This window comes from Pelodiscus sinensis, chromosome 24 (genome assembly GCF_052426305.1).
Source record: "Pelodiscus sinensis isolate ZL-2025 chromosome 24, ASM5242630v1, whole genome shotgun sequence".
In the NCBI taxonomy this organism is placed as follows: domain Eukaryota; kingdom Metazoa; phylum Chordata; order Testudines; family Trionychidae; genus Pelodiscus; species Pelodiscus sinensis.
In genome coordinates, this window is record NC_143075.1 from 15,648,228 (window position 1) to 15,674,867 (window position 26,640).

Below are 26,640 nucleotides of genomic sequence, written 5' to 3' on the forward strand. Positions count from 1 at the left end.
GCAAGAGGGCTTATTCCTCGTGGGGAGAGGAATAACTCTTCTGGAAGAAGCCCTATTTTACAACTCTGTACTGTAAATTTACTTCAGGAAGAACGCTCGTGCAGTGTAGACAGTCGGCAAGTTTTTTGCGGAAGAACTACTGTTCTTCCACAAGAAGCTACCAGGGTAGACATAACCCTAGAGTCTCTAGGAATTGTTGGCAGGGAGCCAGAAGAGCCAATGCAAACAGTGTTGCTTTTTTAATTGAAAAGCAGGGCCTCCCTGCTGCAGTCTTTTGTGTGATCAGAGATGAGCTGGGATAGATGAGTTAAGCCAGAAACAAGGCATGGAATTTCCAGTGTTATCCAGGCCTCAGGAAGGACTAAACCTTGGAACAACAGATATATGAGTAAATCAGAGAATGTTTAGTCAGATGCAATCAGGCTATTTCCTTTATTTTGGAGTTTGTTGAACTCCTCTGTGCTGATGTACCTCCCTCCCCTATACACTGTAAATTTTAACTGAATCCCAGGGAAACAAATCTCTGTGTTCTTAATCTGCCTTTTTTCAGTTGCTCTGTAACAGCTAACAATCAAGCATGCTTTACCAAGTATGTCGTTTGTTAAATCCCCTTTTTAAGACTATGATCCGAATCCTGGGTCCCAGGCAGGAGGTTCTGTGTACATGTGCCTGAGACTGAAAGGTCAGCTATTAAGATATTTCAGTTTGTTTTCAAGCTCTCTCCAGAGGGAGGGTTAAAAAACTTGGAGTTACTCCACAGGAAGAAATTCCCAAGTGTGTCTTTCTGGGTTCTCAAAGGGTTTTTTGCATTTGGGTGGTGGCAGCATACCACTCAAGGTCAAGGAATCTGTGACCTACAGAAGTTTTTAAGCAGAAGCCTTTAGTGGTAGAGTATTTGCAGAAGCCTTTAGTGCCAGGGTATTTAAAAGTCTCTTGCACAGGTCTGCACAACATGCGGCCCGCAGGGGCTCACTGTGCAGCCCATGACCAGGACTGGATTAAGGGGCAGGCTAGGTGGGCAGCTGCCCGGGGTGCCAACCTCTGGGGGGGGGGAGGTGAAAACACCCCAGAACCCAGAGTCGCTCTGCCACGCAGTGCACGCCTGCTGCGCTGCCACGTGGACGGGACTCCCCAACCCCGGGTCTCCCCTGCCCGCCATGGGGGGGCAGAGAGACTGGGAGCACACTGGGGCCGGGCTCGCACTGTGCCGTGTGCCTATCCAGCCAGGGGATTGCCCCGGTCTACCTGGACCCCGTGCCCAAGGCATGCTCAGCCGAGTGCCGAGGCGCTGCTTCCAGGCGCCTGCTGCTGCACAAGTCCCAGATCCCGGTGCTAGCAGGTGAGGCTGGGCGGGGAGAGGGGCCCACCATGCTACATGAAAGGGGGGGGAGGGGAGTTGGAAGGCCAGACCAGTTAAAAAGAAAATGCTCCGGCGGGGGGAATGAGAGGAAAGAGGGAGCAGAAGCAGCATCTCCGCTCCCCACCTCTGCTCCTCAGTGCGGAGGGGGGTCCGGAGTAGGGAGAGGGCTGGCCGCTCCCCCCCGCCTGGAGCTGAGGTGGAGGGAGTGGGCGCCCCCTTTTCCCAACACTGCCCCTTAATCCTCTCACGCTTCTCCCGGTGGCGAGGCCGCAGGCAAGGGGAAGGGATGGGCACTCTGTATTCATAAATAAAAATTAAAATAATTTAAAAAACTGTGTGATTTAATTGAAAAATTCTTAATAAAGTATCAGCCCCCAACCTACTCTTGCAGCCTGCAGCGGTTTTCTTTGGAGTAATATGGCCCTCGCCGCTTTCCGAGTTGTGCAGGCCTGCTCTTGCAGATGCCCACCTTCTGCACTCGAAGCGACAGAGTGGGAAACAACCTTCATAGCTAACAATATCTCAAAATACTTTGAATGTACAAAAACATAATATATCCACTGAATGTGTTTACTGAAGATCTGATGTTCTCCAACATAAATATTGGCCTTAGGCTCACCCTGACCAGGAAGTCTTTATATTCTGCTCAAGAACAGCCGCTATTTATTATTTAATATGAAATTTGGGGAAGCGAAAGAGATTTTTGCTTTCTTTTTGAAGATAAATGTTTATTTCTCATCATGTATACTATACATAAAGAGGCGCACAGGTGTAATCAGCAAAGCTTTATTTATGTTGCGGTCAATGCACAAATATGCAATACATCCCTTTGTTTCACAAATTTTGCAAAATAGTCCTGAGGATGACCAGCACTTTGTGGGTTGACCACCACTTAAAATCAGCACGTTAAATCAGTGAAAGGAAAAAGGCAGAACGGTGTATTATAAAGTACATGACATTAAAAAAAATTTAATTCCACTCAAGATTTTACTTTATAACCAAACACTGTCTATTGTCACGACACTGCTTGGCCAGTTTGTATATGTGTCTGAACAAACAGAAAACAAAAGAATATAACACAAGACTCCAGAGGAGTGTCATCGTATTGCTTTTGTCAAGTCCTGAGTTATCTATGTGAAGTAACAACATTTATTCTGAACTCTCAAAGACAGATACTTTTGGAGTCTGATTCCAAAAGCTAAAATAGCAATCTCATCCTCCTTATTCAATCTCCATTCCAACTCCTAGCGTGTCTGACATCATTATCAGTCTCATGTATTAAAATAAGGGACATGGTCAAAATAAAAATTTATGAGAGAGAAAATGTCTTATGTGCATTATTACCATCTTAAGATGCATTTAACTTTTAATAATCTAAGTCAAATTTACTTTTCACCCTTTCTTTTGCATCCAACTCAAACACGGACAATGAAGTCAGACAGGTGAATCTGACTGTCTGTTTTTTGTGTGCTAGCATGACGTAGTTATTTATGGCTTTCCAATGCCACGGAGAAAGGTTTAATAAACAACCCCATATTGCAATGGAAACATAACTGCTCACTCTAAAGTATTTCATTAAAGTAGTTCCATTCATATGAATCTTTGTAAAAGGCCATAAATCCCTAATGCTAAATTCAGGCTCTAGCACCATTTTAATCCTGCAGTCTATGGGCCATTTCAGACTAAAGCTTTCTCTAGCCCAGGTATTTCAATCACTAGTAACTGCAGGTCCAGTTACAATAAACCAATAACACAAGTGCAAAAATAAGAAGATATGGAGATAATGACTCTAATAAACACAAGGGATTGAAAGTGCAGATAAACATATTAACTCACCAGCCTTATAGAAACTTCTTTTTTGGAGGTTGCATAAATCATCCTCAAAGTCTATGAGGGTGTAGTCCAAAGGAAACCTAATGCATTCATTGGCTTTTACACCCTTCAGGATTAGCTTTTAAGTTATAACCTTTAGGCCAGTTCTGCCTCTACTGTTGAGTTTTGGAGAACAAGATAGCCCCACACCCTAACTCTTCTCATAACAAATTTCACCCTGCTCCCCATCACAGGGAACAGCACCTGTCCAAGTTGTCAGTCAGGCCTATGAGCTAGAGGACTTGAGAAAACCCCTTAAGAGGGGAAACATTTTTGCAGACAGCTCCAAAGCCACAATCATTTAGCTGTTGTACAAAGGAACTACTCTAGCAATCTCCTGCCTACAAATAGGGCATTTCTTTGGATCTGGAAGTGCCTGGTAGCACTCATCACATGAGCAGACATGCCCACACTCTAGAAAGACACAGGACTTAATGTTACTCAGACAGATGACACAGGCATTTTTTGTAGTCTCCCCACCCTCTGTGTTCATGTCATTCCTTAGCTGCTCCTGAGTCTTCCTGAATTCATCTTGTATCTGTTTCAGGCGCTGCTTTTCTCGAAGCTGCCGGTACTGCTTCCTCAGAATGAAGAAGAGCGTGGCACAGGTTGCAAAGCCGAAAATGACAGTCAGGATTTTCCAGAGTTTGACACTTGATTCTTGCTTCTTCAGCAAGGAATCAAAATCCAGGCTGCTCAGATAATACTGCATCCCCTGCTTGGGGGGCTGCAACTTGATAGTGTTGTTGTCTAGGACCAACTCTCCTATTCCCGTTAATGTTGTTCCAACCTTCAGCATTTCTTCAGTTTCTTGAATGCCTTTGGGACGTTCTCCGCTAATGTAATGGCCAATCACATCCGTGAAGGATTGAATAGAGGGATGGAACTTTTCGTATACCGTCTCCAAGCTGAGTTCTGCAGAATCCAGGGGCTTTACCACCCTTACTGTGATGTTGGCACCGTCCTCGTGAGGCACTAAGTCAAAGGGTGTTGTGTTGGTTCTCTGGTGGATGATCTTTTCACAGTCATTCCTGGGGGAAGATAAGTGAGTGAGAAATAAAGCAAATCCAGGCATATACATTTTGCCATCAGCTGGAACATGTGATAAAGAAAAACTCAAGCCACTTTCCCCTAATTAAGGACTAGTGGTGAAATAGGTGTTCAATCTGCTTTGTTGTAAACACTCCATCTACCTCGAGACAACTTGTTTACAGTTGCCCACATGCAGCATTGCCAGATTCTGCTTGTTTCCATCCATGTGGTTTTTTTCCTACCAAAAATACTAACATGACATGCACATCATGCACCTGCACATGCACAAAGAAGTCCAAAGGGCTGTATGTGGCCTGCGGGTTGCAGGTTACCCACCACTATTTTTAAACTATGTCTATTTTGAAGGTGCATGTACTTGTCATGGGTACTTTTTAGTAAGATTTAATATCTTCTGTCCCTCTATTATTCTATGAGTCTTAAAAAGTTGTTAAAATACACACTGAAAGTTGATTCTATCCACAGCCAGGGGAAAAAAATCTTTATCAGCATTTAGCGCTACATAAGTTAAATCAACAAAGCTTCCTTCCTCTCACATACTTGCAATAGCACACTACAGTGTTGTTAAGCTCAACTAATCAATATCTGCAAAGAACTTTCAGATCCCTAGGCAAAAGGTGGTAAAGTAGTACAAAATATTACATTCACTGCCCCTGGAAAAAGGACCTTAATGCTATTAATGCCACTGAAACTTTCTGCAGTATTTGGCCCTCTTGGAAACACCCTCCTTTTCATTAGATTACAACCAATTGGATTATTGAACCAAGCACTCGTACTACTTGAATCCTGTTTATCACATGTCTTAGCAAAAGTGTCTCTAGGTCAAAATAACTCTAAAGCTGTTTCTTTCTGTAGCAGTGTTGCCTGGGGTTCTCAGTAAGCCCCTGTTTTAAATGCATACACTTCTGCTTAGCTCCATTACAAGGAAGCAGACACTGTACTTCCGTTGGCATGAAAATGACACTCAGACATATCGAATTCCATCTAATCTTCCAAATAGGTTTCCAACTTTGACAAAATGTTATGCAGCAAGAAACACTGCATGGCATACAAGCAATTTTAATAAATGTAACCCGATTAAGTGGGGCTTTGTTTAGGCTCAGAAAGCAGAGCAATGATCCGGTTTCAGCAGGTTCAATTGACAATGCGACTTCCTATTCCTTCTCCAGGTACTGAGTCAGGGAGTCATGTTCTCACAGATTTTATCATTTGAATTATATTTGTAGGTCTATTATTAAGAACTTATTTTAACATCTGGAGAATATTGCCAGGTTGCAACCATTGTTCAAACTGAACAATTTACAGCTGCTGACAAATGCTTTTAAACTTGCTAGCTTGAATTAGCATAATTATCTATGTTCACAGTACAGGCAGTCCCCGGGTTACGAACATGATAGGGACTGTAGGTTTGTTCTTAAGTTGAATCTGTATGTAAGTCGGAACTGGTGTCCAGATTCAGCCGCTGCTGAAACTGATCAGTTTCAACAGCGGCTGAATCAGGACGCCAGTTCTGACTTACATACAGATTCAACTTAAGAACCCCAGGCATCCCCAAGTCAGCTGCTGCTGAAACTGATCAGCGGCTGATTCCAGGAAACCCGGGGCAGGGGCTTCCTGTAGTCAGCCACTGGTCAGTTTCAGCAGCGGCTGACTTGGGGACGCCTGGGGCAGAGCAGCTGGGGTGCTGCTGGGTTGGTCCAGTAGCGCCGCCGCTCCTCGGCGCTACTGGATCAACCCAGCAGCACCCCAGCTGCCTGCCCCAGGCGTGCTGATTCAGCCGCTGCTGAAACTGACCAGCAGTGGCTGAATCAGGACGCCTGGGGCAGAGCAGCTGGGGTGCTGCCCGGTTGGTCCAGTAGCGCCCAGAGCGGCACTACAGGACCAACTGGCAGCGCCCCAGCTGCTGTACCACAGGTGTCCGGAGCAAAGCCGCGGAGCACGGGGGCAGCGGGACAGCCCAGACGCGCCGTGGCTGTCCTGCTGCCCTCGGGCTCCGTGGCTTTGCTCTGCTTTGCTCCCCGTCCCCCTGGTCTGTAGACCAGGGGGACGGGGAGCAAAGCGGCGGAACACGTGGGCAGCGGACAGCCCAGACGCGTCTGGGCTGTCCGCTGCCCGCGTGCTCCGCGGCTTTGCTCTGCTTTGCCCCCCCGTCCCCCTGGTCTGCAGACCAGGGGGACGGGGGGGGGGGCAAAGCAGAGCCAAGCCGCGGAGCAGCGGCCAGCTGACAGCCCAGACGCGTCTGGGCTGTCAGCTGACCGCGCGCTCCGCGGCTTGGCTCTGCTTTGCTCTGCTTTGTCCCCCCTGTCCCCCTGGTCTGCAGACCAGGGGGACGGGGGGGGCAAAGCAGAGCAAAGCAGAGCCAAGCCGCGGAGCACGTGGGCAGCGGACAGCCCTGTCCGCTGCTCGCGTGTTCCGCCGCTTTGCTTCCTCTCCCTGGTCTGCTGAAGACCAGGGAGAGGAAGGGCCCCGTTCGTAACTGCGGATCCGACGTAAGTCGGATCCGCGTAACTCGGGGACTGCCTGTATTTTAGCAGATACATGAGGGTCACAGCACATCCTGATCTTGAAATCTTTATGCAGGCTCCATAAATACTGCAGCAATTTTAGTTTTAGAGAATCCCACCCCCCCAAGACACTTCTGCTTCATACACCCAATAGTTTCATGCATTCTGAGTAGGCCAGTTACATGAAATCATCCACTCTTAATCCCCACCCCAAAGTTTCAACGGCTTGTAATAATGACTTTCCCCATGGCTATAGAGTGAAATACCCTCCCCAATGTAAACTGTTAAAATCCAATAGAATTCAAAAGTAGGTGAAGAATGTAACTGTTTGCTGCACACTTCAGTTCACCAACACTAATTTTTTATGATTTTATTGAAAAATGGTCAGACTCAGAGAGAATGCTCTACAAGGCTCACAGCTAATGATAGTTCAGGCTATGTTAAGGCTTTGCCATTCCCACCGCTCCACTGCCAAGGACTTAAGAACAAAAGCATCATCGATTGTATCAAAAAACTTCCAAAATAGTGCAGTAGCTGTTAAAAAGAACTAATAAAGTTGGCAGGCCTAAAAACCTGACCTATTTACATCAATTTGTGCAGAAATTGAGCATTTACAGGTGTCTTCGTTCTCAATTACCACCTCCAGTGCACTCTACCCGCTCATCTCAAACAAAAAAAGGAAAAAAAAAAAAAGAAAAGAAAAGAAAATGGGTTTGAGAGTGAAAAGTTTTCAGCTCCTAAAGAAAGATCTAATATGGGAAGGGGGATGGAAGACATTAAATCTTATTGAAAAGTATTCATGACATGTACATGACCTTCAAAACAGAAAGGGTATGTCTACACTACCCCGCTAGTTTGAACTAGCGGGGTAATGTATGCATACCGCACTTGCTAATGAAGCCCGGGATTTGAATTTCCCGGGCTTCATTAGCATAAGCGGGGAGCCGCCATTTTTAAATCCCCGCTGCTTCGAACCCCGTGCAGCGCGGCTACACGGGGCTCGAACTAGGTAGTTCGGACTAGGGTGCCTAGTCCGAACTACCGTTACTCCTCGTGAAACGAGGTGTACCGGTAGTTCGGACTAGGCACCCTAGTCCGAACTACCTAGTTCGAGCCCCGTGTAGCCGCGCTGCACGGGGTTCGAAGCAGCGGGGATTTAAAAATGGCGGCTCCCCGCTTATGCTAATCAAGCCCGGGAAATTCAAATCCCGGGCTTCATTAGCAAGTGCGGTATGCATACATTACCCCGCTAGTTCGAACTAGCGGGGTAGTGTAGACATACCCAAATACTTTAAAGGCAAGGGTGGGCAACCTGCAGCCCACATGCAGCTCTTTGGGCTTCTATATGTGGCCCACAAGACAATTTGTTCACTGTTGCCCACATGCAGGGTTGCCAGATTCTGCTTATTTTATGGAGTTTTTTTCTTACCAGAATTACTAACATGACATGCACATAAACCAAGGACACGTGAAGTGGTACGCGTGCTGACTGCACACATTATTGACTGAGAGAACCGGTACTCCCTCTGAGGCCAAAGGAACAACACGGTTCAATTGGCACACTGCACAAATTCTATGTACAAGAGCCCGTTAGCAAAACTACCCTATCCCGGAAGACTGTCTTGGTTACAACAATCCTGCGGCCCGCTGAAATGAAGGAGTGTTAGGCCCGCTCATTAGCCTAGGTTGCCCATTGCTGCTTTAAAGGCATTTAAAACTTTATATACAGGAATGATTTCACCCACGCTGAAACATATTCACCGCTGAAGTTAATCCAAACAGCTGATTAACACTGCACAGCAACATTACAGAGCAGTGTCACTTACCATCATACTCAGTTTTCATAGCAGAAAGAATTTAAGGAACCAAAATAAATAGAATTTGGCTAAGAACCAAGATTAACAATATTATTGCTTTTAAAAAGCGTAATTTGATCTCCAGTAACAAAGAGCTTATGCTCCAATAAATCTGTTAGTCTATAATGTGCCACAGGTCTTCTAGTTGTTTATACAGATTCAGACTACCACGACTGATACTAGTAACAAAGAGGTGATACTTAAAGATTTGATCCAAATGACAGAATTACCAGCGACAAAGAGTCTGATAATCGACACTAGAACCTTGATTCAAAATTGATCTGTAATCACTGTAAGCTGTGCACTTGTGCAGCCACTCAGGAGAAATTCAAATGCTGCCCAACAGATTAGCATAATGCCCATAGCTAGGTTTTATGTTTCTACTGTTGGTGCACATTTGCACATGCATTGGTGCACATAAAAATTATTCTGCACATGGATGAAAAAATCCACACAGGGATGGAAAAGATTAGAGGAAACATTGCTAGTAACCCATCCAAATACTGACTAGACCATGTTAAAGGTTGAATAACTCACATGACCATTCAGATACAAAGTATTTGTCTAGTTTTGAAACAGCATCCATAATTCATGGAAAACAAAATACTCACGCAACTAGTTACTAAGTAACCTGGGTTTACGGGTTACTTTATACAGAAGAAATTGCCCAGTAGTTGCCTCTCCCAATAAGAAAACTGAGCTACAAAATCAAGGTCAAGGACAAGATACAGCAATATTCAGTAGACTTCATGACCATATGAAATCCCACCCCTAAATTCTCTCACCTAATTCACTACCCAATTACTTTCTTTGGTAGATATCTTCATCATAAAACCAACAGGTGGTGCATAAATGTCTGGATGTTTTCAAAACCACAAGAGAAGTAGACATACCAGATATGGGTTGTTCGATTCCACACCATTTTGTGCTCCTGTAGTGTCAGCCTCTGAACCACCCCCTTGCAATTGTCCACAAATTGGCTGCTGAGAGTTTCCTTAACAGACTGTACAACACCTGAAAGATACAGAACCATTTTATCAAGAATTGTAAAGGTAACATTTGTTAACCATTATTTTACATACTTTTTATTACATATACAATTAGCAATGCCAGAGTTAACTCAGTTATGCAACTAAAGAAGAAGAGAATTAGTGCCAAGCCCACTGACAGGAGGGATAAAGGGGACAGTTGCCCAAAGACCCAGTGATTCAAAGGGGCCCAGGGCTTCTGGCTACCCTTCTGGTAGCAGCCAGAAGCCCTAGGCCCTTTAAATCATGGTCAGAATGCTATGTTACATGCTCTGAGGGCCGGGGGTGCGGTGCAACATGCTCTGGGCAGTGCAAAGGGCTGGCCGCCCTAGCTCTGCCCCTTCCCAAAGCACGGAGCCACCTCCCACCTCACCTAGGGGTCCATGGTAGCTGTCACTGCCACTAATTAATGCTCTCAATTGTCAGCATGTATCCCAAATGCAGAACTAGAATAAGGTCTAGGGCAGCTGTGGTCAACCCGCGGCTCACGAGCCACATGTGGATCTTGCCCCCGAAAAGTGCGGCTCGTGAAGCCAACAGCTCTCGCCCCCCGCTGGCTCCCCCTCGGCCCCCTGCTTCCGTGCGCTTACCAGGTCAGAGCTGCGGGGTTTTAAAAATGGCACCTAAGATGGTGGCCATCTTAAAGGGGCAGACTTTTTTTTAATTTTTTTTAATTTTTATTGTTTTTGCTCGACAATTCTGTTCTGGGGTTTTGTTTTGTTTTTTGCTTGACAATTCTAGTGCGGCTCTTTGCATTTTTTCTGGCTCTCTTTGTTAAATGGGTTGGCCACCCCTGCTCGGGGGGGGGGTGTCAAGTGGTGGATATAGAATAGTCAAAAAAAAACCCACTATCTTAGGGAGACTGCTTGATTTACATTGAAGGATCTCCATTAGAACAGAAATGTCTGTCTGGCATTAAATCCACTGGAAACATTACGAACTATTTTGTACATGTATATACTGAGCCTATTGCTTGAAATGGAATTTCATTATCCTTGCAAGTATTGTTAGATGACTCAGTGTCTTCTCATCCATCCTCTGCTTTAGTTACCTGAACCAGCATGAGAGATGACAATGAAAAGTATCAGAGGGGTAGCCGTGTTAGTAATTGGAAGCTGCATTTATAACTCTGTAGTGACATAGGTACTTATACACAATACCTTCAATAACTGCATATGGGACACATTTTCCTGGTGCTTCCATAAGAATGTTCTTCAAGTCTTGATCTAAATGTACTTGCTTTGCTCCCTATATAAAAAAGAGCCATGTGTATCAGTGTAGTCTAAACATGTTATAAAACAGATGTTAAGGAGATTTCTCACTTGACTAATTTCTAAAGATTGTGTTGTGTAGATAAACTTGAGGATAGGGAAAGGAGAGTTTTGAGGAATAGGGAGGGCCGTTCAATGCTAATTTACAATAGACACTATATTCAGGCTTGAAGGGCTAGATTGTTATAGGTAATTGTCAATTTAACCTACATTTACAAATAAAAAATATTTCCATCAATAATATCAAAATTTACAAATAAGCAAAGTAAGAAAAATGCTGCTTGAGAAATTTTTAGAAATTCTTAGCCCAGTGTCTATCATAATAGTTAGTTTAAACTATGACAGTGAAACAAGCCCTGAAAAAGTTTTAAAATATTGAAAATATATAAAGGGGAAAAATACATGGGAACAGGATATATACTCGAACATAAGCTTGTTCATTTATAAGAAAACCCCCCCCAAACTTAGAGAGAAAATGGAAAAAGTCACCGACCCATTTATAAGCAAGCTTGTCAGCACTGGCTGAGAGATGTGCAGGCTGCAGGTACAGAGCCTCTCAGCTCCCATTGGCTGCTCTTCACAGTTCGCAGCCAATGGGTGCCAAGAGGCTACATGCTGGCAGCCAGAAAGTCCTTCAGTCTGTGCTGCTTCCCGAGCCACGGAAAGAACCCGTTCATAAGTCAACCACCGCTCTTCACAGTGGGATTTTTTTCCAAAAAAAGTCATCTTATGAACGAGTATACGCGGTATTTCACTTTCAAAGAAATGGAGCGCTAAAAACGCACTCTAAAGCCAAATAAAGAAATATTCAATTAAAATAAAAAAATCTTCAAATAAACCAAATATTGTCATCAGAACACTTTATTCTTTTATATGGAGTTTCTAATCTGCTATTTTTACTACAGTGTTAGATACCAAATGAAAAAGTTAATACTTTTCAGTAATAAAGTAAAAAGATCACACAACTGACCTTAAGGCTGTTAGCAACTTTAGATTTCTGCCTGTAAATGGAGTACAGAATTGCCGTGATAGCCGAACTAGTGGCCAGCAATATAACTTGGCCAGTAGACGGGCGCCCCCCACTTTCCATCACTGCAATTTAGCTCTAGTTCAAACATATTAAAAAAAAAGAAAGGGTTACAATTTGGTTTTCCCTTTGATATTTTCATACCCTCTGCTCCTTGTTTCCCACCCCGTTCCATTTTTTTCCTTCCCCCCTCTCCCTTCTCCCCTATTTATTTTGGGCCTGCACATCCTAAACTCAAAACTCCAGTCATCTGAAGAAGTGAGCTGTGCCCACAAAAGCTCATACCACCATCTACATGTTCTGTTAGTCTACAGCAGAGGTGGGCAAAAGGGCCTCTGCGGGCCGAATCCAGCCCACAAAGCAGGTAGATCCAGCCTATGGATACCCTGCTGTTCCCCTGCCGGCAAAGGGGCTCCTCCACCCCCAGACCAAATCATGGTTTGGGGGTGGGGTAGCCCCATCCCTTCCCATTTAGGCCCGCCCCTTCCAGGGTGGACCCTGTGCAAAAATTGCCTACCCCTGGTCTATAAAGTGCTACCAGACCATTTGCTGTTTTTTAAGTTAATAGTGATCGGGTTATTAAAAGACTTTCCTGTGCAAAATAGCTTTTATGTCACCCTGCTTTGGAGAGGAGGATCAGCTCTTATTAATGAAAAGGATTTACAGTGGTCTCAATCTGAGACAGAAGCACTGAGACATCTAGGTGGCAAGGGAGGTTGCAGAAAGCGGTTCAGGTAGCAAGAGGTATACTTTAGGGCAGCAGCTGATAACTGCTGGCTGTGAGTCAGCTGATGTGCTCTGAATAAGCACAAGCAAAAGCAGGGATGATGGCAGGAGGGCGAGGAGAGCAGAGCAAACCATGTTGACCACAAGCCTCTGGGAACCCCCCCCCCTCCAAGAACTCTTCTCTCAGTTCTACCCTACTCTTAGCCCTACTCTTCCCCACATCTCTCAACTTCCCCCCATAAGAGCCCTACTCTTCCCTACACCCCTCAGCACCTCACCGCCCCTCCCCCTCCTAGCCCCGCCTCCCCACAGCACTTCACCGCCCCTCCCTTCCTAGCCCCACCTCCCCGCAGCACCTCAGCCCCTCCCTTCCTAGCCCCACCTCCCCCCACCTCACCGCCCCTCCCCCTTCTACCTCAGCACCTCACCGCCCCTCCCCCTCCTAGCCCCGCCTCTTCCCAGCACCTCACCGCCCTTCCCCTTCCCCTCTTAGCCCCGCCTCCCCACAGCACCTCACCGCCCCTCCCTTCCTAGCCCCGCCTCCCCACAGCACCTCACCGCCCCTCCCCCTTCTAGCCCCGCCTCTTCCCAGCACCTCACCGCCCCTCCCCCTCCTAGCCCCGCCTCTTCCCAGCACCTCACCGCCCTTCCCCTTCCCCTCTTAGCCCCGCCTCCCCACAGCACCTCACCGCCCCTCCTAGCTCCGCCTCCCCCCAGCACTTCACTACCCCTTCCCCCATCCAGCCCGAAGCGTCCTCTCCTATTGCCCCGCACGCGCACGCAGCGTATCCCCTGCAGCTCCCGCCGCCGCCGCCGCCGCCGGCCTCCCTGCCCCGCGCTCTGTGCCCCAGGACACTCACCCCACCCCGCCCTGCCAAGCCTGCCCCTTTCTCTTCCGGCGCGGTCTGATGACGTCTGCGCTCTATCCGCGAGCAGCATAGAGATGACGCAGGGCCGTAGCGCGTGGGGCTAGAGGGTTCTCCGCTCCCCCTCCCCTCTCAGGCGGGGACCGCCCCGCCCGGCCAGAGCTCCCCGCCCCCGCCCCCGCCCCCGCCCCTCTCTCTGGGGATGGGAGCCAGGGTCAGGGCGTCCCTGCCCAGCTCTGCCGCTCACCTGCGCGCCCCCAGCATCCCTTTGCAGGGGAAGCCCTCGCGGCGCTGTGCAAAGGACGGCATTGCCATCAGCCTTCGTTTATGGCTGGGGAAACTGAGGCACGAAGGGGGGGCGGGGCGACTTGCCTAGGTCACCCCCCGCAGGGCTGCGGCAGAGCAGAGAGTAGAACCCAAGTCTCTTAAACCCCGTCTGGTGCTCTGCCTGCGAGACTACTCTGCCTTATACATTTACCAAGCACCTCTCATCGCAAAGCATGCAAAATAGGAGTCATTTAGCTGAGAGGCCGTACTAGCCCAGTAGGTGCCCTAAGCAGGAATAGCTTGAGCCCAGCTTACTGCTCTTCTGCGTAAACATACAAATGGCATGATTTCCACAAAACAGAATATATACCCACACAGCGCATAGTGATGCACTTGTTAAAAACGCAATGTTAAATAAGAGGAATGGGAGCTGGGGGGTAATACTATACTTGCGGGGGCTTCTGAGTTGCTGGAAGACTTAAAATTGCTCAGTCTGCTTATGCCTGGTGACATCTTCGCCCCTGTCGAAGGGCAAAGGTCGTTGGGGGTGGAACACTACACAATTACACTACACTACATAGCAATACACAATTGGCCAGGGCCAACATTTTCAGATGTGGTGGAGGTAATAGCTAGGTACTTAAATAATCCATATTTAAGCACTCAAATACATGGCTTAGTTTTCTGAGACAATAGGCACAGCTCCTGAGATTAAAGTCTGAAATCAATTGGAATTGTAGGTGCTCAGCAGCTTTGAAAATCAAGCCACTTATTCAGGTGTTCATGTGGTGATTTAGGCATCCAAATTTGAAGTATATGGCCTGAAAACATTTTTGGGGAGGAGGTCAACCTCGCTTAAAAACAGAACGATTTCACTTCGGAGATCTGTCTCTCTATAACCTATATATGTAATTATAGCTGAAGAAGAGATTGGTGCTGGCTTGAGAGCTTGTCTGTCACCAAGAGAAGTTGATCCAATAAAAAAAAACCTCACCTACCTTGTCTATGTAATTATACCACATTTCTTCACACCAGCATCTATTTTTTGTTCCTATCAGTGTCATATGTGTAGTTTATAGGAGAAGTTTCAGATGCTCATCAAGAAAAAAAATGGTCCCATTAAATGTAATAAATATTTACAAAACTCAGTGATAGAAATGTAGCCATATTAGTCTGGTGTAGCTGAAACAAAAAACAGGATTATGTAGCACTTTAAAGACTAACAAGATGGTTTATTAGGTGATGAGCTTTCGTGGGCCAGACCCACTTCCTCAGATCAAATAGTGGAATAGTCACAACCATATATACCAAAGGATACAATTTAAAAAAATGAACACATATGAAAAGGACAAATCAAATTTCAGAACAGAAGAGGGATGGGGGGAGGAGGCAAATGTCTGTGAGCTCATGATATTAGAGGTGATAATTGGGGAAGCTATCTTTGTAATGGGTAAGATAATTAGAGTCATTATTCAAACTTAGATGTAAAGTGTCGAATTTAAGCATGAATGACAGTTCAGAAGATTCTCTTTCAAGTGTACTCTTAAAAGGCCTTTGAAGCAGGATGCAGGTAATCAAGTCGTTGAGATTACAACAAATCTCAGTTCTTTTCTGAATCAAAAAACAGGACTATGTAGCACTTTAAAGACTAACAAGATGGTTTATTAGATGATGAGCTTTCCTGAGCCAGACCCACTTCCTCAGATCAAATAGTGGAAGAATTTCTATCACATTTCTATCACAGTTCTTTTCTGTGATGCTTTCTTTCTGTCCACTAGATGGTGAGGCACCCACATTGATAGTGAAAGCAGGATCTGCTTTGACTTTGAAAGAGCTAGTGGTGGAAAGGATGGAATGTGTTTTCTGATGGGATGACCCCACTGCAGTCAGTATTTAATGTTTGTGAAAATGGCCCTGGGAGGAAATGACCATCGCTTTCCACTCAGAGGAACTTGCACATGTGCACCTGTTGCTATTATATCAAAAGGGACCACGATATGGATTTTGTTTCCAGTTCTTCTTTAGCTGATTTTACAAAACAAATTAATTTTTGCACCAGCAGAGAATGACGGCGGTAATTAATCTTCTATTCCATGCACTGAACTTAAGAGTACAGTACAAGAGCTAAAACTATGTCTACGCTTCATACCCCCTAGTGTAGACACAGCATATGACAATCAAAGACAGGGTATGCCAGTCCGAGTTTTCTGGCCAGTGTAACACTGTCTTCCTGGACAGCGTTAGCTATGCCAATAGCAGCCCTCTCCGCTTAGCATAGCTGCATTTATACTGGCTGTTTTGATGGCATAGTCAGGGATGAGGCTTCTTCACACACCTGATGACCACAGATATACCAGTTTGGAAGGTCAGTGGTTAACAGGTTAACTCACAGCCTGGTTGGGCAGGAGCTGCTGCCTGCCCGCTCATAGTACGGTATGGTGGGCCCAGCCCAGCCAGAGCAACCCGTTTGTGGCACGGTGTGGCAGGCCTGGCCTGGCCCGAGCAGCCCCTGCCCGCAGCAGGCTGCCCCATTTAAGAAGTTAACTAGTTAAATGTAATGTTTAACCAGTTAACTGTTTAAATAGGATTCTACATCTCTAATGCCAGTATAAGTTTTAAGAGCAGACCCTGTTTCAGTAATGTCAGTAGCAAAGAACCAAACTCATTTCACTAGTTCCTTCAAATAGGAAATGGATCAGGGAATAGATTTCTTGGGATATGCATTTAGAGAATATTCAGTTCTCTGCTAATGAGGTTTTATACTGCACCCATCACCACAGTATCTGAGGGTATGTCTACACTACAGCACTAATTCGAATTAGTTAATTCGAACTAAACTAATTCGAACTAACGGATCCAGACTAAAAAACTAGTTCGAATTAGCGTTTTGCTAATTCGAACTAGCATGTCCACATTAAGAGGACCCTGAACCGGGGTTAAGGATGGCCGGAAGCAGTGCCGGCAGGGCATCAGAATAGGACTTAGAGCGTGGAGCTGCTGTCTCAGGCTAGCCGAGGGCTGTGCTTAAAGAGACCCGACCCCCACCCCAGACAGACAGTTCTCAGGGGTGCCCCGCTTGCAAAGCAGTCCTGGCTTGGATTGCCCGGAGTACCCACACTGGGCACATCACAGCACTTGGCCATCAGACCGGCTGCACTTGCCACAGGCTGCCATCTGGGGAGAGGGGGCAATTGGGGGGCTGCAGGAGAGCTTCCACCCCCAGAAGCCCGCAGAGCCAGCCCAGTCCTACCCATCGGGGGCTCGTACCCCATTCCTCCCTCACCTCCTTCCACTTACCCCTCCCTAGCCCCCCTTCCTGATGTACAAAATAAAGAAAACATGTGGTCAAAAATAGAATCTCTCTTTATTGAACAAAACTCAGGGAGACTGGGAAAAGGAGGTGGGAGAGGGGAATAGAGAGGGTGGGAGAGGGGAGGGCAACTAAAATGATTAGAGGTTTGGAACAGGTCCCATATGAAGAGAGGCTAAAGAGACTGAGACTTTTCAGCTTAGAAAAGAGGAGACAGAGGGGGGATAGGATAGAGGTCTATAAAAGCATGAGTGGGGTGGAGAGGGTGCATCAAGAAAAGTTCTTCATTAGTTCCCATAATAGAAGGACTAGAGGACACCAAAGGAAAGGAATGGGTAGCAGGCTTCAAACTAGTAACAGAAAGTTGTTCTTCACAAAGCAGAGTCAACCTGTGGAACTCCTTGCTGCAGGAGGTTGTGAAGGCTAGAACTAGAACAGAGTTTAAAGAGAAGTGAGATCAAGTCATGGAGGTTGGGTCCATGGAGTGGTATTAGCCAGGGGGTAGGAGTGGTGTCCCTGCCTGAAGTTTGTGGAAGGCTGGAGAGGGATGGCACGAGACAAATGGCTTGGTCACTGTCTTCGGTCCATCCCCTCCAGGGTCCCTAGGGTTGGCCGCTGTCGGCAGACAGGCTACTGGGCTAGATGGGCCTTTGGTCTGACCCAGGACGGCCATTGTAAGCTCAGGGCTCAGGGTCGGGGGTCTCAGTGGACCACCTTGATTTTCATGCACACCTGCTCCTGGGTGGCCAGGCTGGCAGCTCTCCTGCCCTAAACGGCTGCTTTCCTGTGCCTAGTGCGGAGGTCGTGGACGAGGTCCACGATGTCCGCACTAGACCAGGTGGGTGCCCACCTCTTGCAGACCTGGGCAGGCTCCCGAGAGCCGCCAGCCTGGTCCCGGGAAGAGGGGGAGGACTGGGGGGCATAGGGTGGCTGGCTCAAGCCGTGCCAGGTGCAGTGTCTGCTAGCTGGGTGCTGGCAGGCTTGCACCTGGCACGGGCACCGTAGCCAGCCCGTGCCCCTTTAAAGGGTCCGGGGCCGGGAGGGGGGCAATATAGTTTCCCTGGTGTTGGCCAGAGTGGCCACCAGGGAAAGCTGGGGTGGGCTAGCCTCCCACTAGTTCAAATTAAGGGGCTACACAGCCCTTAATTCGAACTAGTAAGTTCGAACTAGGCTTAGTCCTCGTAAAATGAGGTTTACCTAGTTCGAACCAAGCGCTCCGCTAGTTCGAATTAAGTTCGAACTAGCGGAGCACTAGTGTAGCGCCTATCAAAGTTAATTCGAACTAACGTCCGTTAGTTCGAATTAACTTTGTAGTGTAGACATACCCCCAGTTACAGAGATATTCCTAGGATTAATGTAATCAGCTACTGTACGGCAACCCCTTGCCCCAGCCTGACCCCACCCCCTGAGCCAGCCCCCCATGTCTCCTCCTGCGCTCTGACTCTCTTGCATCTCTGCCCCAGCCCTAATCCCCCTCCCAGAGCCAGTACTCTGCACTCCCTCCTGCACACCAACTCCCTGCCTTGACCCCCCCCCTTAGTGGCAGCAGCCCAAATCCCCTCCTGTAGCACTGCCCCAGCCTGAGCCCCTTCCCAGAACCTGTTTTCCGTGTGTATGTGTGCAAGTAGCTCTGTGTGTGTGATGTGGACAAAAACAAAAAAATGGCCGCTCACATGCACCCTTTTTAATTCTCTTTATTAAAAATCACAGACCCCTGTCATGTGGAATATACACTGACGACTAATGTAATTGCCACTAGTTCATCCTCATCGGACATCAGTGTTCCCTCTCATTTTTTCCCATCCATATGTGGAATACGTTTTGTTATGTGGCCTGAGGCATGTGTGGATGTGCACCACCAGTAGCAACACACACTGCTGACGGCTGCCAGCTGTGGGTACTTTGCTAATTAGATAGGAGACATTTGAATATGTGCTGGGCGGCGGCCCGAGCGCTCAGCTTAGAGGGAATGCTGTTAGGCACATCTGCCTGCATTCTCAAAGACAGCAAGTACCAGTCCTAAGCTTCCTGCTGGAACAGCCTACCACTGGAGGAGGACTAACCTGTGATGTTTCCAGTGCTGATAATACAATCTGCCTATGAAGCACTTTTTATGTGTCAATCTGAAAGGAGGGAGAGCCATGATTTTTGGCCCTTTCATTTAAGAGAGGGGAAATGTGGTATAGAGAGGTGAAGGACCAAATGGATACCTGGTGGTAGGTTAGGTGACTAAATCCTGTAAGCTCATAGATGCACCTTTAGGTGTCTAAATACCTTAAAATCTGGCCCTTACTGACTTATGTGGGATCTCATAGCCAGTAAGTCATAAAACTGTCCAGGAGTCCTAATCTCCCATTCTATGCCCTGTCCACTACCGTGCGCTAATTGCAATGCAGTATTGACCCTCCCACCTTCATTCGCCTCCCCCTCTTCTTCACCAGAGCTCTTTGCACTGAAGGTTGCAATTGGGTTTGAAAAGATTCTCCCAGAATTACACCTGCCATGTCCGGCTCCCAGACAAGCAGAAGAAGGTGACCTAAATAAAGTGGAAAGTGGGAGCGTAACTAACCATTGGAATAGTTGAGCAACAGCTTTTATGTCACTTGGAGCCTTCAAATCAAGACATTATCAGGGTCAGTGCAGAAATTACTAGCTGAAAACTAAGGCCTGAGTTAGGCAGGTGGTCAGACTGGATGTCCACAGTTTGTCCCTTCTGGGCTTAAACTCTGTAACTCTAGATGTGTTTGTCAGGATTCAGTCCAGTTCCTGGTGAATAGGTATCTACACAACAAAATCCAAAGCAAATAGCACTATTCTCTGTTTTGATTTGTGGAGCCTGGTACTGCCACCAGTGCAACATCTGTCCTCCATGCCATCCTGGTTTGACTGGCACCCCTGGAGGATGAGAAAGAGGACACTTATTATAATGGAAAACGCCAGGATAACTTTAATTTACCAACAGTGCAGCCAGTGACTGCATCGTTTACACACCTTTGGTAGGGAGCATGTCTGCAAATCCTTGAGCAATGCTGTGGTACCGGTGCTTCCCTTTTCTTCCCATGACGGGTTGGTAACTCTGTGCCGTGCTTCAGTGAGCTAATCGTTTCGGGTTCCCTTTTGGTTATGGCCCAGAGACATCAAGGGGTCCAGTCCAGGCGTGTCTAGATCCCTGCAGCAGGAGGAGGCGGGAGTCGAGGTACAGAGCCATCTATCTCCTTCCATCGGAGAGCTGCGGGTGTGAAAGTGGCTTTAATGAGAGATGAATGTTGCACTTTAAAGGAAGCAGCACAATAGTATATGGAGGGGGGATAGGAAAAGCAATGGGAAGCAGGAGGAGTGGGAAGAGAAAGAAAGACAGAGGAGAAAGGCAGAGAGAAAATAATTTCTATGGGAGTCTGAATTGTCCTGAGTCTACTGGTCTAAATGCCCTCTGAGCTCAGGAAGAGATGCCTCTGTGGATGAAGCCCTGTGCTGTCAACTGTTCCCACCGGCTATAAAATCTAGACACGAGGTGTATGTCTAGACTACATGGCTCCGTCGACGTATGTAGATGAGTTTACTAGACACAGGAAAATGAAGCGGCAATTTAAATAATCCCCTCTTCATTTACATCAAAATAGCCGCCGCACTGTGCCGATCAGCTGTTTGGCAGCACAGTGTGGCAGTCTGGACGCGCCGTGGTTGACAAGGGAAGCCTTTGTCGACCGCTCCAGTAAACCTCATTTCACGAGGCATAACGGAGTGGTTGACAAAGGCTTCCCTTGTCAACCGCGGCATGTCCAGACTACCCCGCTGTACCGCCAAACAGCTGATCAGCACAGCGCGGTGGCCATTTTGATGTAAATGAAGCAGCAATTATTTAAATCGCCGCTTCATTTTCCTATGTCTAGTAAACTCATCTACATGGCTCCGTCGAGGGAGCCATGGAGTCTAGACATACCCTTTGTGTCTTCTGTAAGCTGAGCTCATTGCACTCCCCAGGGCTCGTAGCATCACTTTGTGCCACCCCCATTCCTCTCTATTTCTTGGATTTCCTGCAACCTCAATTCTCGCTCCCTCCATGCCAGGAGTTTGATAAGTCCTCTCTTCTCCTCCCCCAATCCCAGAATCCTCCATTCTTCTCCCATGCCAGAGGCTCTGTGTGCACCCCTTTTGTGGCCATGATCTCCTCCCCCAATGTTCCCTCTAATCTTTTCCATCCATGTGCAGATTTTCTCTGGGTAGAATAATGTTTTTATGTGCACCGAGGCATGTCCCAATGTGTACCACCAGTAAAAATGAAACACCTAGCTGTGGATGCTCTGCTAATCACCTGGGGGAGAGGGCATTTTAATGACTCTTGAGTAGCTGCAAAAGTGCACAGCTTACAGGCAACACTGGTGGGGGTCCCCCCACCCCTCCTACCCTCCCGCCTCCCACCCCTCCTACTCTCCCGCCTCCCGCTCCCTGGCCGCTGTCTGGGAGAGAAGTCATGTGGGTTATCAACATGTTTAAAATGTATTAGAATAGTGGCGGGGGGGCGGGTGTTGTTGTGCTGAAAGGCAAGTTCAGAGCTGCCATCAACCAGTTCTTTGATCTGTAGGCGATAACAGACCTGGATAATGCTGCTGGATCTGCTAGCCAGATATAAAGGGCCCACAGCCATTGATACCTAGAATAATCTGGGACATTTTGAAATAAATCAGACGTGGCACTGACAGGCATGCCGAGTTGTGTGTGAGACTCCACTTTACTTGGCCAATAGAATTATCATCACAGCTTACGGAGAGTTGAGAATGGCCACTCACATGCACCCTTTTTCCTCCTGGAGACAGGCACCAGTGTCCCTGGGTGAGCTCATTCTGGGCAGGAGAAAGGGCAGGAGCGGACACAAACAACACATATCTCTGCCAGCTGGAGAGAGATCACCATGAACGGAGCTACTCTCTCGTCCAGGGGACCAGTGGCTCCTGCCAGAAATGGCTCATGCCCTGCAGCTGAGACAAGGGCCCAAGCTCTGCCACAAAGCAAACCACACAAATGGGGCCTTTCCTTGGATATTCACTCAAATCAAGCATATTTTGTGACCGCACCAGGACCTCCTTCCGCTGTGCTAAACCCTGGGGAGTAGCCAGCCTTAGAGCTGCTGTATTCCATCCACTTGCTCTCCTTCTGGACTGGCACACTCAGAAACCACTAGGGATCACTGTCGTCTAGAGTGGGATCCCTCCACCACAGCTTTCACCATTCACAACTGCACCTTTGTCTCACTGGCCGCTGTCTGTGAAGACCCTGTTTGTGCAGACCATCAGGAATGCCAATAACTCAGTAAGGAATGGAATGCCAAGAGCATTCTGCCCAGCTGTACCCAGACTATGCATCTGCTCTCTGCCTGCAGAATTCATTTGGCCAGAACCTCAGGTAACTTCTCCTTGATAGACACCTCCAGCAGGACAGTACCCCTAACACTGAAGTGGGGGTCAGTCCATAGGGAAAAGTGGCAATTTGTTAGTCACCTGCTCCCCCTCTTAACACAGCTAAATGGCCGTTGCGGGTCTCCGACCCCAGTTCTGGTCTAGCCTAACCCTGCTTAGCTCATAAGATGTACTAGGATCACACCCCATGGCCACATCAATGATGAGCAAAAGCAGTTGAAGTTCTATGATGCGTGAGATTTGTCTAAGCTCTCCAGGGACAAGCAGCACCCGGCTAACAGGAGCACTGAGTCCACCAGGGAGAATGGTTTCAAGCAATGTATCCTGGAGTTCACTTTTGTCTCCAATTGCTTCTCTTGGCCACTCCATTCTGTTGGGGATGTGTTCCTGTCTGACAGATGCTGGCTGTGCCTGCTGTACCGACTTGCCTCTAGCTGATTAAATCTCTTGGTGGTGAGAGCTGGAGTGTGATTTCCCCTGCAGTAATCAGGCCTGCTTCGGCCCTAGCAAAGTTTTCACTTTTTAATGAATCTCATTCTTAGGGTGCTGGGAATGAGTCTGGAAATTCAGCTGGACCCCACCATGATCCTCCCCACCCCTACCTCCTGGCTACAAACTGCCAAATCCTTCCTGTAATGATGTCTTTGAGCACTACCCAGCTGCTGTAACCCTCTTTTTAAAGTTCTGGACATCCATCTGGGTTCTCTCCTCCCAGCTGCCATAACCCTTCCACCACTTACCCAGAGAGGTGCCCTGCCTCTGCATCAGCTGTTTAACCTTCCTTCCTCATAGCAAGACCACACTTCCCTTCCACAGCCACAACGCTCCTCCTAGCCTGTTATAGAATCATAGAATGATAGAGCTGGAAGAGATCTCACGAGGTCATCAAGTCCAGCCCCCTGCCCCAAGGAGGACCAATCCCAACTAAATCAACCTCCAGGGATGGAGATTCTACCACCTCCCTAGGGAACCTATCCCAGTGCTTCATCACCCTCCTAGTGAAATAGTTTTTCCTAATATCCAAACCTAGGCCTCTCCCACTGTAACTTGAGACCATTGCTCTTTGTTCTGCCATCCGTCACTACTCTGAACAGCCTCTCTCCATCCTCTTTGGAACCTCCCTTCAGGAAGTTGAAGGCTGCTATCAAATCCCCCATCTCTCTTCTCTTCTGCAGACTAAACAAACCTAAATCCCTCTGCCTCTCCTCATAGGTCATGCACTCCAGCCCCCTAATCATTTTGGTTGCCCTCCTCTGGACCCTCTCCAGTGTGTAGCCTGGCTCACTCCCCAGCCACCAGAATTCTCCTTCTACCAGTCCCCGCTGCTACTAAGACATGAACTCTCTGGCCAGGTATCTCCCACCTGGAAATCGGGAAGCATTCTTAAGGGTTAGACACAAGCATATGATGAGCTAATGGCTGCAGGTGTCTGTGTCAAGAAGGAAAGGGTTACATGTTAAATATGTACAAATTAAACATGTTCTGGTTGTGTCTAGCTGGGAGCTATACACCTAGGCTGTGCCTACACTGGCACCCTTTTCCGGAAAAGGGATGCAGACGAGGCAAGTCGGAATTGCAAATGCAGCAGGGATTTAAATTTTCCCCGCTGCATTTGCATGAACATGGCTGCCGCTTTTTTCCGGCTCGGAGCTTTGCCGGAAAAAAGCACCAATCTAGACAGGGATCTTTCGGAAAATAAAGCCTTTTCCAGAAGATCCCTTATTCCTTTTAAAATCAGGAATAAGGGATCTTCCAGAAAAGGCTTTATTTTCCGAAAGATCCCTGTCTAGACTTGTGCTTTTCTCCGGCAAAGCCCCGAGCCGGAAAGAAGCGGCAGCCATGTTCATGCAAATGCAGCGGGGAAAATTTAAATCCCCGCTGCATTTGCAATTCCAACTTGCCTCATCTGCATCCCTTTTCCGGAAAAGGGTTCCAGTGTAGACACAGCTCTATAGTTGGGCATTAAACACCTTCCCCCTCTGGTCAGGTGAAGATGGCACACAGGGACAAGCTAGGTGCAGACAAGAGAGTCAGCGACCTGAGAATGCCTCTCCTCTCTGTAAGATGAGGGGTCTTGGAAAGACAAGTGAAGAAGGTGATATCTCTTACTAGGCCACTCTCTGATGTGAGAGACAGGCTTTGGAGTCACTCAGAGTTCTTTGTCGAGTCTGGGAAAGGCAGGCCGAGTGTCACAGTGAAGCAAGGTAGAACCAATTTTTTAGCATAAGTAGTTAGCACCTATTGTGAGGGACACTTGGAGTACGGTCCCCAGACCTGAAGAAGAGCTCAGCATGGCTTGAAAACTTCTCTCTCACACCAACAGAAGTTGAACCAAAAAAAGAGACGACCTTCCCACCCCGTCTATCTAATATCCTGGACCCACAGGGCCACAACAGCACTGCATAAAAGAGAGAAGGGGTTCTGTAAGTCTTGATTGGGTGGTGATGGCACCTGGCTATACTGCTTTCAGAATGAGCTCCAGGCAAAAGGTACCAGCCACACAGAGAGGGGGGATTTGCATGGATTCTGCTCTGGGAAGATCCTTCTTTCTTCAGCCTTCGGTTACTTTCCATCCTCTCCTCCCCTGTCTCTGCTTGGAACCAAGGCTGAGAATGCAGGAGGGCAGTTTGGCCCTATCTGGCAGCAGCCAGGCCTCTTGGTCACTACTTGAAGTGGACCGTGTAGAGTGTTGCAGCCATATCTTCTCCCCACCCCTGACACTCACCTCCAACTCTCCAAGAATACACCCCAACCATCCCCACATGTTTTGGTCAAGTGGAGAGCCCAGCTGGCCAATAAATCAGTCCTCAATGCCAACACATCAGGCCAACAATGGGATGGGGGGCTGGTTTGTAAGTTGGTAGGTTAACCCTTCTCCCTAAGTTATTTTTAGGACACCAAGTTCTGAGGCTGGACTTTGGTCACACAACTTCTAAACTCTTTGATGCAGCAAAATTGGCATCCGCATCTGTAGTCCCCAGAATGAGCTATGAAAATCTGTATCCACATCCACAGATGTGGATACCTGCATATTTAAAATGGGTATTTGCAAATTGTCAGGGCTCTAGCTATGAGCACTAGAGGAATAATAATACCTCCCTGGTCTCCCTTCTTCACAGGGGAGCTAACAGCCTTGCCGGACCCCGGGGCAAGGGTTCTGTGCTCCCAGAAGGGGTGGGGCATCAGACAGAAGGGACAAGGGCAAGGCAGCTAGCTCTCAGCCCTGCCCGGTCTGCAGCTCCCCCCTACCTGCTCAGCCCAGCCCTCAAAGCCACCCCAAACACACCATGTGGTGCTCCAGCAGCAATGTATAGGCCTCAGGCTCTGGGTATTACCCCTTTCCATTACTGGGCCCCAGGGCAATTGCCCCTTTTGCCTCCCTGTCAGCAGGCTTACCCCTGCCTTAGGGACGAGAGCCTGAATCGCTAGTCAAAAGCAAACATATCTGATCCTCAGCCCCATCACTTAGCACAAAGCAAATAAGCTTTTAATAAAACCCATGCCTCACAGGCAGAGGAATAAAGGGAAAGAGGAAAAACAACCTTCTTAGCTTAAATGGGACCAGTCCCTCCCTGGTGGAAGCTCATCACAGAGGGTGGAGTTATGCCATAGTGGAATCTGGCCTCATTATTTTAAAAATGCTGGTTGCCATGACCACTGGAAACAGCTGTTTATTTGACATCATTTCCAGAAGTTCCGCTGCTGTTGGTAAGGAAGGTGGATTTTTAAAAGCACGTAGTGACCTTTTTTCAGTTTTGTTTTTTCAGAAGCTGTTTGTTCCTCCCAAGAACAGACATAAATGCCGCAGGAGTGTGGGGGTGGCAGCCCAAGGGAAGATGAAAGGAAATAATGCAGCTGTCTGCTTGCAAAACTGCTTCCGTCTGTCCCCTTTTTCCTCCTCTTACAATACACTCTGAGATGGTCCCCCATGTTAGGCCACAGAATCATTCCAGAGTTTCTCTCTTTTCTGATAATTGGTTGCTAGGAACTGATCTCCAGGCAGCGCCACACAAAAAGAGTGAGATCCTTTCATGTCTACAGTCTATCCTGCTTACAACATACACAGAAATATAGGGCTCTGTTGTCAAG

The 26,640-nt window shown here is 47.6% G+C and overlaps 1 protein-coding gene and 1 long non-coding RNA gene across 4 annotated transcripts; both read right to left on the reverse strand.

Moving 5' to 3' along the window:
- Positions 1-2,130: 2,130 nt before the first annotated feature.
- MUL1 (mitochondrial E3 ubiquitin protein ligase 1) lies at positions 2,131-13,687 on the reverse strand. 3 transcript variants are annotated; one of them, XM_006132732.5, is made up of 5 exons: positions 13,555-13,687; positions 11,912-12,046; positions 10,831-10,918; positions 9,536-9,656; positions 2,131-4,263 (listed from the first exon to the last, which is right to left on the reverse strand). In XM_006132732.5, the coding sequence occupies exons 2-5, from the start codon at positions 12,029-12,031 to the stop codon at positions 3,534-3,536; spliced, it is 1,059 nt and encodes a 352-aa protein (XP_006132794.1). In that variant the 5' UTR covers positions 12,032-12,046; positions 13,555-13,687; the 3' UTR covers positions 2,131-3,533. The 3 variants fall into 3 exon arrangements, with proteins under 3 accessions (XP_006132794.1, XP_075762362.1, XP_014433867.1); XM_075906247.2 differs by lacking the exon at positions 13,555-13,687 and adding an exon at positions 12,719-12,929; XM_014578381.4 differs by lacking the exon at positions 13,555-13,687 and having other exon boundaries at positions 11,912-12,929.
- A 6,027-nt stretch (positions 13,688-19,714) lies between these two features.
- On the reverse strand, positions 19,715-26,193 carry LOC112547398 (uncharacterized). Its single transcript, XR_003091145.3, has 3 exons — positions 26,094-26,193; positions 20,129-20,366; positions 19,715-20,032 (listed from the first exon to the last, which is right to left on the reverse strand). It is a non-coding gene; the product is annotated as an uncharacterized LOC112547398 (long non-coding RNA).
- Between the last annotated feature and the right edge of the window lie 447 nt (positions 26,194-26,640).

What these genes read in the sequence shown, in the direction of transcription:
- MUL1 (XM_006132732.5), bottom strand. Translation starts at nt 12,031, where the DNA reads ATGGAAAGTGGGGGGCGCCCGTCTACTGGCCAAGTTATATTGCTGGCC. An exon ending in AAGTTGCTAACAGCCTTAAG is followed by an intron (nt 10,919 to 11,911) that starts GTCAGTTGTGTG and finishes TTTTTTATATAG; the next exon opens with GGAGCAAAGCAAGTACATTT. An exon ending in CCCATATGCAGTTATTGAAG is followed by an intron (nt 9,657 to 10,830) that starts GTATTGTGTATA and finishes TGTATCTTTCAG; the next exon opens with GTGTTGTACAGTCTGTTAAG.